Source organism: Chenopodium quinoa, unplaced genomic scaffold (assembly GCF_001683475.1).
Source record: "Chenopodium quinoa cultivar QQ74 unplaced genomic scaffold, ASM168347v1, whole genome shotgun sequence".
Lineage (NCBI taxonomy): Eukaryota > Viridiplantae > Streptophyta > Magnoliopsida > Caryophyllales > Amaranthaceae > Chenopodium > Chenopodium quinoa.
Window position 1 is genome coordinate 1,045,412 of NW_018742720.1, and position 12,565 is coordinate 1,057,976.

General features: G+C 39.4%; 1 protein-coding gene across 2 annotated transcripts; it reads right to left on the reverse strand.

The window, feature by feature from the left end:
• Window positions 1–1,111: 1,111 nt before the first annotated feature.
• Window positions 1,112–8,355, reverse strand: LOC110723089 (arf-GAP domain and FG repeat-containing protein 1-like). Of its 2 annotated transcripts, none has more exons than XM_021902376.1 (15): window positions 8,083–8,355; window positions 7,754–7,867; window positions 6,333–6,394; window positions 6,102–6,189; window positions 5,955–6,016; window positions 5,773–5,869; window positions 4,972–5,394; window positions 4,792–4,878; window positions 4,118–4,454; window positions 3,755–4,041; window positions 2,966–3,130; window positions 2,784–2,891; window positions 1,824–1,917; window positions 1,597–1,642; window positions 1,112–1,497 (listed from the first exon to the last, which is right to left on the reverse strand). In XM_021902376.1, the coding sequence occupies exons 2-15, from the start codon at window positions 7,847–7,849 to the stop codon at window positions 1,359–1,361; spliced, it is 2,091 nt and encodes a 696-aa protein (XP_021758068.1). In that variant the 5' UTR covers window positions 7,850–7,867; window positions 8,083–8,355; the 3' UTR covers window positions 1,112–1,358. The 2 variants fall into 2 exon arrangements, with proteins under 2 accessions (XP_021758068.1, XP_021758067.1); XM_021902375.1 differs by having other exon boundaries at window positions 1,758–1,917.
• Window positions 8,356–12,565: the final 4,210 nt, after the last annotated feature.

Below are 12,565 nucleotides of genomic sequence, written 5' to 3' on the forward strand. Positions count from 1 at the left end.
AATGAGAAGAAGCACAACCAAGGTTGCAAAAATGGAAGGAAGTAACAAGGGTATTTTTTGAAGGGATAATACAATCCCTAAGACACTCAAAAGCACAATAAGAAAGAGTGTGAGTTGGTTGAATAGCACAAAGAATATAACATGGAATATAACATTCTTGGAAAGTTGTAGCATTGCATTTTCTTGACATTATGCTTAAACTCATTATTATGAACATTAACAATATTGTTAATGATCTAGATTTCTTGAACTTCATCATATTTAGCAAGTGATAGATGAAATTTAGCAAAAATAATTAAAGGTGTTTTGCTAGGTTTTTGGAGCACTGATTTGGAGGTTTATATATACAAGGGACAATTGGTTGAGTAGATATATAAATGCACAAGTTGTAATATATAGAGTAAAACAAGCCAACAAGATGCTAATTTTAGAGTCACATGTGAACCATTTAGTTTTGTTGCCATGTGAAATTTCTCACTCATTTTTTCCAATTATTGGATTCTATGAGTGGAATTATAAATCAGTATTCACGAGTATGGAGCAATCCATGACTCCTAGATGATCTTATGAGCAGATCATAAAATAATCCAATATCGGTTTTTTAATTAACTATTCATACCTTTCTAGGTTTCTTATCTATTGACGGAATTTTTAAAGTACCTTTATATATCGAGTGTTGCTACATTTACTTTAATCATTAATTAATGTCTATTGGATGACAATTTTGAAATACATTTTTTTTTCTAAGACATTAATCAATTACGAGTAACAATTTCAAAGACATTAATCATTAAGTTAAATGTTTCCATTTTCATTGTATTATGCAAAACACGAAACGTCTATCATATTTGTCACCTAACATATACTCGTGACTTCGGGAAAAAGTCCTTCGTGTCAAGTACAAGTGGAAAAAAAACCAATATACCACCAAGTAACTGAGTGTTATATGACTAATAGTTGGCCATTTAACGGACTTTTTTTTTTATTTTTGGAAGTTTCTTAGGCAAAAGCAAACTTACTTTTCAGTGAAATTTCTTGTCATATCATTTGACAACAGAATTGGCCAATATTCACAGGTAAAACAGTGATTCGTGGAGAAAAAGAAGTAGCATTAACCAAAAAAAGAAGCCCTGCTAGGCTGATATATAGCATATTCACTAGAAATTTCACAGCTGATTCTTTGCTCCTCATAAAAATGCTCCTCTGAGTCATTTAGCTGGCTTACATACCTAGCCTTGACCATATAAGACGACACGATTAATTCACAAAATCGAACATAATAGCATTCCTGTTGATTTGGAGGCTACAGCAAGAGTGTGATCGAAAACATCATAAATTCACAAGTTCCGGCTCATCATTTACCCAAATGGATTTCCTCCACCCATAGGATATGAACTTTGGTCTGTAGGTGCTGGATATCTATATGGAGATTGCTGATTTGAATGTAACAACACTGTTGGTCCTACATAACCACCAAAGCTATTCGTTCCTTGTATGCTGCACCACAATATTAACATGAGAAATTAATACACTAGTCGACACAATATATGGATTATTTTAGTCAACTTCATTCCCAATACGTTAAAGATCAAATACCTGGTTGATGGCTTGTTATGGTAAAAATGCTGCCCCATATATGCACCTGAAACATTCGAAGCACTTTTAAGCAAATCAAACAAGCCTGGTGCAGACAAATTGGTAAAAAAAACTTGACACGAATATGGAAGAGAAGAAACATATACTATGTGAAGAACCACCTAGAGCATAAGGTGATTGATGATGCGCACTAGAAAAATAAGCAGTAGAACCAGTTAGTGCAGAACCTGGAAGATGTGATCCAAAGCTTGTAGCATGTGACAAGCCTGCTGGAATGAATGAGTGACTCGATCCTCCTTGCATAAATCCCATTGCAGAAGACTGCATCACATTAAGCATAGCTTGTGATGGTATTGCTTTGTAATATATTTCATACAGCAAGGGGAGTAGTGTTGGACAAGTTGGTATAGCGCTAATTGTGCCTATTAGCTTCATTTCCATGCTACGAGAAATAAAAGATGGAAACAAACTCCCCCCCCCCCCCCCCCCCCTCTCCTCAATAAGGTACATCTCTAGACCCTCGGCCACTAATTATCATCTTCTAGAATTCTACTAAAAGGCTCAGTGTTAAGGTGAATTCATGTTCAAACATCAAATTCAATACAAGTTCAGTCAAGTTGCAAAACATCTTTCAAGAACTATAAGCTTTATTAGGGGTGAAAATTAAAAAAATAACTGTACCAAGTTAGTATGAGGAAGAGCATTGTTATCATTCGTGTCAAATGGGTTACTTGATTTGACCACATATTGAAACGGTGGTATTTTCTGGAATGAAAAATCCACATATAATCAGAGAGACAAGGAAAAGTTTATTTAAGACACCCAAGGATTCAAATATTCCATCAAAGTTCCTTTACAATCAAGCATTTCTAATGTAATCAAATTTTGGTAAAGTCTTCAATATTACACCCTCCATCCCAAAATAAATTTGACACTTATCATGTCACATAGTTAATAAGATAAGTTATTGTTTGATTATCAATTGTTTATTTATTGATAAAGTATATATGTGGCAGAAGATATAGGGTTTATTTTTATTTATTTTTATTAAATTTAAGAATTGGGCCATAAATTTTTAGTAATGAAAAGAAAGATTCATTAAAATAATAATAGAGCGTTTTCTAAGATTGAAGTGTATAATTAAATCCGGAACAAAAGGAATTTAATACAGTAATAATAAAACGTACCATCTGAGGAGGGTAATAATGCATGTTAAAGCCCATGCCATTATTTGAACCATCTGGCCACCCTGAGGCTGAAACTGAGCTTAATTGATAGGGAGAAGCAAAAAGTTCCTACAGAGAAGACAAATAATTTGAGAAATTCGTAATAAGGAACATATATGTAACAAGATTATATTAATGCTTACTGCAGGAAGCTCTTTCCTTCCACCAGTTTTTGTGTCTGCAAGATACGGCTTCATTTCAATCAAAGATTCTGCTTCTCCAGTTGGACCTTGAGCAGGCTGAGATGATCGTACAGTAGGATTGCCAAAAATTACTGGAGCAAATGATGCTGGGGGCAACACTGTTGGCTGCCAATTATCATAAAAAATAAGCAATGTCACTGATTCATGCATCTCAAGCTTTCATGTAACAAAGCAAGGCTTCAACCCTGTGTGCTGTGTCCTTATACATGTCTGACAACTCTGCAAGCTTCAACATGCAGACAGTTTGACACCTATCTCAGACAGTTTTTATTTATAACAGTGACTAAATGTCTTGTTGTAATAGAGAGACATCAAGGGAAAGGAGACTACTGACATTAAGGGCCAAGATCAGAGAAAGGTCAGGGGAGGTTTCCCTAGCCTCTTTCTTACCTTCTTTCTCAAATTATCATTACTTCAGTCCAAAATTTTCAACCTGATAGCAGAGTAATTATCATTTAACATTAATTGTACTTCACAAGTTTAAGGATTAAATGTGTTCGGCCTAACAGGAGAGGAACAATAGAACTCTAGCTCATTGGCACAATAATGCTTCACAGAGGCTATAGACATGCATTTCACGCAAAAACCTCTATTTGGGAGCATCTCTTGAGTCTTGACCACAAAGATTCAACATTGACATGCTAATATGTCAATTGCCAAAAAAATATGATAGTCAAATTAACCAATTTTCTCCACCACAATACAGAAATGGAGTACATTAAGTCTTACCTGATTAAATGCACCTTCATTTAAATGGCTGGTTTGAATAGGAGCAGAGAAAGTATCTGAAACCGGGGTAGGCCCAAGATGCTGTGTACTTGGAGACTGCTTTACGCCAATATCTGCAGTGGCATACACACCATCATCACCCAGTAGATCTGGGACCATCTGAGAAGTAGAGCCTTTAGGAGTATCTGCATCAGTTGATCTTGCTGGCATGCTGATGGATAAAGTATTGGATGTGGTGGTAGCAGCAGCAGAATATGAAGTGCACTCATCAGTTAAAGCTTGAGATACTGCAACATGAAAAAAAAATCCTCAGAGCCACTGAACATGATGGCAGTTCATTTGATGGTTCTAAAATATGATTACCGCTTGTGGATGGTGCTAGTACATGATTCCATATTGAACGGTTGCTTGAAGGACTTGATACATCATTTTCCTCACAGGGAATTCCAGACTGATCACTGTGGGTCATTTCAGCCCGAGAAAATAATTCAAATAGCAAGAATTCCAAGGTATTAGGATGAGCATAACCAGGAGTATTCTTTGCAGGTGGCTTCATGGCAATATTCGTTTGTGGACCAAGACTTTGGACAGAAGATCGAGAAGAAAAATCTGTAAAGACATCCAATGATCCAAAGCTTTCACTTTTGCGTTTCGGTTCAACGTGGCTGGATGGTGGTTGACTTCCAGATTCTGCAGTGTTCTAACAAACCGAACATCATGTATCAATTTGGGTAAAAGCCAGATATTTTTAAGAATATCAGCCTATATCAATACTTCAACCAATCAGGGGTATAAAGCCATATTCAAATAAAGCAGCTATGCCTTCCGTCAGATACAGGAATATTTAGCAGCAAGTAATAAGGAATTAAAGATAAGCTGCACCAGATGAACCTCTCCCAAAAAAAAAGGACAAGCAGCAACTAATATTGAACTAATGACTATAGCATGTAGAACAATAAAGGATTGATAGGTTAAGGAAATTGCATACAATAGCACCTCAACCCAAAAAATAAAGGAAGTTCCAATATATAGCCCACCTGAACATCAGCTGAAACAGATCTTTGAAGAGTTGTTTCATTATGATCTACACTTCTATGGCTTTCTTTATGATGATCACGCTCCTGCTGCACATATCATGGAGCTACTTTTAACATGAAACTAAAATCAGCAGCATTTCACAAACATGGAATCAACCATAGATTCAGCAAAGTACTCACAGCATTAGCAGTAGCAACTTTATCATATCTCCTATCAGCAAATTTAGGATGATTGGCAACACGTAAAGCAACAGAGTTTTCTCCAAGGATCTCTTTCACATGATGTAGTGTAGGGCTTTTTGCATCACTACTCAGTCGGCGATCAGGGGACCTCCTTCTGGGCTTAATGTCTTCAGTGGTAAACATCTGGGTAGCAGCCCGCCCAGAAATTCTAGTGTCATCCACTCGATAGCGACCTTCTGTACCCTCAAAACGAGACGAACCAGCCCTGAAATCACCGTATCTAGAGAATTCTCCTGAGTACTGAGGACTTCTAGATTCATCACTAGCATATCTACTATATTTGTCAATAGTTTTCACATGAGACGTAGAGCTTTCACCCTTAATTACTCTTTTATGTTCATAAGGCTCGTACATTCCACTCTGGATAAAATAGGTTCCAATGAAGACAGGTTATGAGGGAACAAAATTTTAACTCAAATTACAACATATGGAATCCCCCTTAACCCCCAAAACAAAGAGCCTGTTTTAGCAAAAACAAAGCCAAGCCAGTAAAATTATCAATGTTTCAGAACAGATTTTGTGCATAACAGTCAGAGAAGGAATCCACATTCTATGTGTTGATGTGTTATAATTTGTGTGCCACATTCTCTTATTGGTTGATAATATGCAATGTTTTTCAGATTTTGAAAAAAAGGGTGGTGAGCATTAATAGCAAGATAGGATTAAAATTCTTTTAAAACATACAAATATTGTCCCTAGACGAATAGGAATTGAATAAGATGCAGTTTAAGGGCTTACATTTCGTGACCTTTGAGCCGAAGCAGGATGGGTCTCACCGGTATACTGTTTATCCACATAGACATGCTTGATAAAATCACGAATTCTATGTATATTACTGCAACAAAACCAATGTAACAGAAAACACATAAATATTGTTTACAGCAGTACACTAGTTTAAATTCAATTCAAAATGCACTAACCTGTTTTCTGGGAGAGAATTACGCTGTGGATCCCATGTTTTGAAGTAAATCTGCCTTGCTCTCTTTAAGAATACAAGTAGGTTAGACCGTACACTTGACGATATCATAGCATACATATAATAAGTGAATGAGTACACATGTACACACCTCATTTCCTCCTGCTTGAAGAGCAGTAATTTCTTCCATGGAGAATTTGGCCATCGATACAGATTTTACACGATGAGTGAACTCACGGCTGGAAAAATAAAATCAGAAGGCCACTCATCATTTCATATCTAAGGTGCTATGATGAGATGATATTCACTGGTGTAAAAACACCCAGCAAGAGTATCATCAAAAACACAATTTATGTTAAAAAAAAAACACATAGATACTTACTGCACCCCGCTACAATTTGTACACACGTATGTCAAAAATGTCATGCAAACATATTGCGGTCCCTGATTCAAGATAAGACGTATGTTCAGGAGCCAGGCAAAGAAATACGTAACAACATTGCATTACTTCAGATACAAGCTGGTGGTGTATCATTTACTTACTACTTATACAATAACAAGCAAGACATTTGTGACATATCCTCATTAAGGGAATAAATTCATCTACAAAATAATCTTCAAGAGTCGTATACATATCTTCTTTTAACTGAAATCTTTAAATAGATTTCTTATATTATTTCTAATAAATGGCTTTTGTTCAAAAATGTTTATATTTATGAAGATTTAAAACGTCATATGCCGAATTTCATAGGAATAATATTATGAGTCTATAAAAAAAAAATAAAAAAAAAAATTCTGGGTTTATCTCAGGGTAAAAAACTGGTATCTCAGGGTAAAAGACTTGTATAAGATTATAAGCGAATACTTTAATCACAAAAGTGGTTATTAAGTTCAAGCAAAAGTGCAACACCAATTCTCTAGTATCCTAAAGAAGATTGTTGAGGGATGATTAAGATGAATTTAGATCAAATCCATCCACAAGTAGAATTTAGGTATATAGCAATTCTGGCATCAGGAATGGCTGAAAATCAGCTGTCTGCAGTACGGATAATCATTAGATTCCATCTTAAAGTAAATAAGTTACAACTTACAACCAGTACCTCCATGCATACAAATCTAAGCATAAATTTGCCTCAGAAAGTATAACCCAAATCTACAAATTTTACATTCTAATTTCTTAATGTAAAAGTTTGAGATGAACGTCATACTGCAATTGGTGTTATTTATTGGCCATAGAAGACCTATTACGTACGGGTGTATAGGGATCAGCAAGACGATCAGCAAGACCTATTTCATACGGGGTGTATAGGGATCCCAGCTCACAAGAAAACCTCGGCCATTTAGACGGGTAACTAAAGACAAATTATATGCCACATTAGCATTTTCAAAGATCAAATAACATTTAAATCTTAGTGATATCTAACTCAATGTTGTGAGAATACAGATAGGTAAAAACTAGACATTGCATAAAAGCTTTTAAACAAAACATGTAAGCCCATGATACCTCATTTCTATTCAATCAATCACTTTTACCATTTTTTAACTAACAAGTTTGAAGGAAGGGGCTAAACAAGAAGCTAAAATAGAGATATACTTCGTATATTATTTGATAAGCATTAATAACACCAATTGGCACAATTTTGTCATCAATTATGGAGTATTTTACAACGAAGAAAATATATTGGGTAAAAATTTTGCTAATGTAATCCATTAAATTCCCCCAAAAAAATTAATAACTTAATACAAAAAATTCAGACAAAATTCAAACAAATTAAGAAAAAGAATTTTGTTTTTGGGCGTTACCAAACTGTTGCAATTGATGCATCGCCGATTTTCAGGAAGTTTCAATAATCCACGAATAATCTTCTCTATCTTGTCCTCTTCCTTGGATTTCCCCATATTATTGTACAAACTCCCCTGTTATTTCCCAAAAAAAAAAAAATGCAAAATTTGATTGAAATTTCAGAATTAAACAGCAACCCATGTCAATAATCAGCATGAATATCAAAATTATTCATCTGGGAAACATAGAAAAATCCCCTAGCATTGAAACTAATGTGAATTACAATTAAAAAAAAAAAATTGCATGAAACAGGAAAAATAATTACAGCAAGATTAATCTGTGTTCTTACCAGGGGAAGGGGGATTGGAAGGCAAAAAAATGAAATAAAAAATGGGGTTGAAACTTGATAATTGATGATGATAAAGATAAGCTGAAGGTATCGCCCATTTTGCGGTGTAAGAAGCCATTTTCGGTAGCACCATTGCAGAACACTGTGCTGACGATACTCTTATATTTAGGGGATTTTTCTTGGCAGCAAGGTTTACAATTAGGGATTTGTTAAACATCGCCCACAAATTACTACATAAAGCCCACAAAATTCACTTGGTTTCCCAAAATTGCCCTTGACCTTAAAAAAAAAAACACTCACACTTTCATCACTCACACTCTTATCACTCACACTCTCATTGCTCATCTTCTTTCAACCTCTCTAAAAAAAAAAATTCAAAATAACGGCAATGTCGAGGCGGCAAGGCAAGGAAGTGGCGGCGGCGGCGGAGGGAAGGATGTCCCAAGGTGGAAAGGTATATTTTGTTTAAAAAAAAAAAAAAAAAAAGGGGAAAACCGCCGTGAACGCGGTGGGGCGCCCTGGCTGGACGCCCAGCCGGCGGTGGTGGCGCCAGATGCAGACGCCGCCACCAGTTGGCTGGCGCCTGGGCTGGACGCCACCGCCACGGTTGTGGCGTTTAGTCTAAGCGCCGCAGCCGTGGCTGTGGCGTCCAGCCCAAACGCCAGCCAACTGGTGGCGGCGTCTGCATCTGGCGCCACCACCGCCGGCTGGGCGTCCAGCCAGGGCGCCCCCCCCCCCTTTTTTTTTTTTTTAATTTTTTTAAAAAATTGTTTTTAATTTTTTTTTTTTTTTTTTTTTTTTTGTAATATAATTTTGAATTGTTTTTATATTTTGTTGTTTATTTTTATAAATTTTTTCAATTTCGTTGTATTTTTTCTACGTTTATATTTTGTTTACTATTATTTGTTTGTTTTTAGTGTATTTGATTTGCGATGATGATTATTTATCGTATAAATTTTTGTATGTTTATATATTTTAAAATTTTGTGTAGGGTCGTCATGGTGGGGGGAAGAATATAGAGCTTCTTAGTAGAAGTTATTCAGTGGAGAGGTCGGGGCATAGACATGTCAGATCCCGTGGTATTTCGGCCTCAGTTCGTAGAGAACGGATCCACCGTCGGGATGAGGATGACGATGACGATGATGATGCTGAGGAGGGTGACCAGGAGGAGGAGCAGGAGGAGGGTGCAGATGAGGATGAGGATGTGGACGATGGCAGTGGATCGTATGATGATTACGGTCCATTCAGTCAGAGGGTTGATGACATGTACGAGACGCATATGGTGGAGGTGCGTAAGGGTAGGGGTGGTAGGTTTGTTAGTAGATCTGGCACATCATCTGCGTCCACTGTCTCTGGGGCAAGCAGGAAACGGTCGAGGGCGGGTAATGATTCTTGGGTTGTTAGGAGTGAGGTGCCCGGTGGGCCTGTTGACGGGAGTGTGATTCCTAGCTTTCTAGGACACATAGCTGCCCGTATTTGGGAGGACCAGGAGAGGCCTTCAGTTACGGGGTTGTTGAAATGTCATACCCGGGAAAAGACTTGTAGTTTTTTGCGTACATGGGCTGAGGCCTGGCCGGCGGAGAGCGAGATGTTCGAGCGACTGGAGGGCACTGGGGTGAAGCACGTTCCTGCCACCATGCACGATAAGATTGACAGCACGCTGATCACGGCTTTCATTGAGCGATGGCAGCCGGATACAAACTCTTTTCACCTTCCGTTCGGTGAGATGACGATCATGTTACATGACGTCGAGGCCATTCTGGGGATTCGTGTTGAGGGTAAACGACTTTGTGCTGTGGCTAATGCGGATCAGGCAGATTCGCTGGCGGAGTTGTTGGCGGTGGACAGGGCTGCACTGTACACCGAGGCGCTAGGTGTTTGGGAACACGGAGGTGTGAAGATCGCATCTGTGTTGCAGCGGTGTTTGTACCCGAGTGCACGTAGGACGCCCGACGCACAGCTGAGTGCTTATGTTTTTCTACTCCTCGGATGTACCTTGTTTCCGGATAAGAGCGGCAGAAACAAGCTCAGGCCACGCGACATCGTAGAGGCGTGTGACCCCGACAGTGTAGGCCAGTTTTCCTGGGGATCGGCTACGTTGGCGTATTTGTATCGCCAACTAGGATTTGCGAGTCGGGCTGACGCGGCAGGTATCACTGGGTGTCTGACTCTATTGCAGACTTGGATATACGAGTATTTTCCTGCATTGCGACCACATCGTGACCCAGTTCCTATTGATGAGGGGATGTCGCGTGCTTGTGCGTGGAGTCCCCGCTCGGAGAAGAAGTCCGTTGACCGCCTCCGATCGATACGGTTATTGCTGGACAGGCTGTCCCCCTTAGAGGTAACGTTTATTTATAGAGTCTACATTTTATTATTTGCACATATTATATTCATGTTATTATATTTTATATGTTGTAATTGTACAGGTGAACTGGATGCCTTTCGGCCCGAACCCTAGTGTTAGGGTACCCAGGACCCTGTACACGGGACTCATTCAGTATCGTGACATCGTCGAAGCGTACATGCCCCAGCGTTGTCTTCGCCAACTTGGATTTGTCCAAGTTGTCCCTCCTCCCCCGGCGTGCCCGATGAAGGCGGTCCGACCTGCATCGTCGAGGGAGTACGTCGTGGAATGGCCGGATATCATGACCGGGACGTGGGACCAGTTTCCGATGGTGGCTCGATTATGGACAGCGGAGTTGCAGCGGCCGCCCTCTGGGGTTACTCCCATGTGTGACCATTACTACATGGAATGGTTCAACCGGTATTCGCACCCGAGGTTGATCGCTGATCTCGACCACAGCGATGATGATTATGTGCCACCGCCTACTGCCACGGAAGCGGTATGTCTTTTATTATATTTATCGTTGTCTTTTATTTAAGTTTTATTTGTTGTTATTGTATTTCATCTTCTGTTTTTTGTTGTATGCAGTGGATGGGAAAGATAATGCAAGACGTTCAGAAACTCTCTCTTGAGAAGGACAGCATGAGTGCAACAGGGAGAGCTGTTGTTGATAGTCTGGAACAGACCCTTGCGCAGTGGGAGTCGTCGTCGAGGAGGGATTACTGATGGTTATTGTATTTTATTTATAGAACATTATGTTGGACATTATGTTGTAAAATTGTAACATTTTAGATTGTTCTTTTAGCTTCCAACTTAAACATATTATCAGTGCTGTTTTTAAATTTTAATATAACCGTTCGTGGATCCGCGCAACTTACCCATGCAACATATAGAATGCAGTAAGCAATACAATATAAAATATTAATGTTCTCATTAAAAGAGCAATGTACAAATAAGATTACAAATAAAGAATGTAAACAAGAAAACCTAAAATGCAGCTAGGGTGTTCCATTCGTGGATCCGGTCATTATATAGCGCATCCCAACCCTCTACGCTCGCTGTGCGAATGTTGTACCACCGAGGTATAATCGGTGGCACCGGAAAATCGGTTGACATGTCTAGTCGGATGAAATGTCTGTATGACGACCCAAGAAACGCAATAGCTAGCTCTCTGACCGGTGTGGTGACAGTCTCACGCGACCGCCAAGGGAGAACCGTGGTACAAGGATAATAAGCTTGACTATGCACTCCCAGGCCGAAATGCATGACTGCGCATTTGTAAATGTTTGCAACGGCAAACAGATCTAGGGGCGCGTCAAAATAATGATTTTCGCCGCAAGGTCCACCTCCCCACCGGATACGTCGGAGAGCGCCATCCAAGTCATCCTCGTACACATGACGATAAACATTTCGGTTAGAGGCAATTTCGCTGTACATCAACTCACGCACCAAACCGTAGTTGTCTTCGCCCATTTGAAAAACATCAGCCACGACCCGGAATCCGCAGTTACCATCTCCGATTACATCATTCCACCCTTCCACGTACGACATGATGATCGCAGGTATCCTTTCCTTGTACGGAAACTGATCAACATCGTTTCTTCCTATTCACCAAATAATTAATTATAGACAGTTAAGAAGACAGGAGTAACACTTTAAAACTATGTGCAATAAAAACAACCAAAACGTACCAGTTCTCAGGGGCATATTCACAGACGATGAAGATTGACTACGACTAGATGACGATGTCCGACCACGAGAACGACCACGACCATGACCACGGATATACTCAAACGCACTCCTGTTCCGCCGCTGTCGACCTCGAGGACGGTCAACTCCTTCGGGTTCCTCATAATCTAAGTTAGACGGGTGGAACATGTCATGAAGCACATGAGTAGCGTCACGAAGAATAGAAGGATGGCTGGAGGACACTCGGTCGTACATCGAACGGAACTGCTCCAACTCTTCCTGTTCACGGTCGGCCGTTTGATTGTCTGCATGCTCACCAATAACAAGCGTCCTCCAGAATGAATGGACCTGATCAACATGTAACGACGCCCTTTCTTCTGTAATAACGCGATGAATGGTGCATGCGCAAGGTAATCCATGAGTTACTGAAATAGTACACCCACACCG

What these genes read in the sequence shown, in the direction of transcription:
- LOC110723089 (XM_021902375.1), bottom strand. Translation starts at nt 7,849, where the DNA reads ATGGGGAAATCCAAGGAAGAGGACAAGATAGAGAAGATTATTCGTGGA. An exon ending in AATTCTCTCCCAGAAAACAG is followed by an intron (nt 5,870 to 5,954) that starts GTTAGTGCATTT and finishes GTTTTGTTGCAG; the next exon opens with TAATATACATAGAATTCGTG. An exon ending in GAAGGAAAGAGCTTCCTGCA is followed by an intron (nt 2,892 to 2,965) that starts GTAAGCATTAAT and finishes TCTTCTCTGTAG; the next exon opens with GAACTTTTTGCTTCTCCCTA.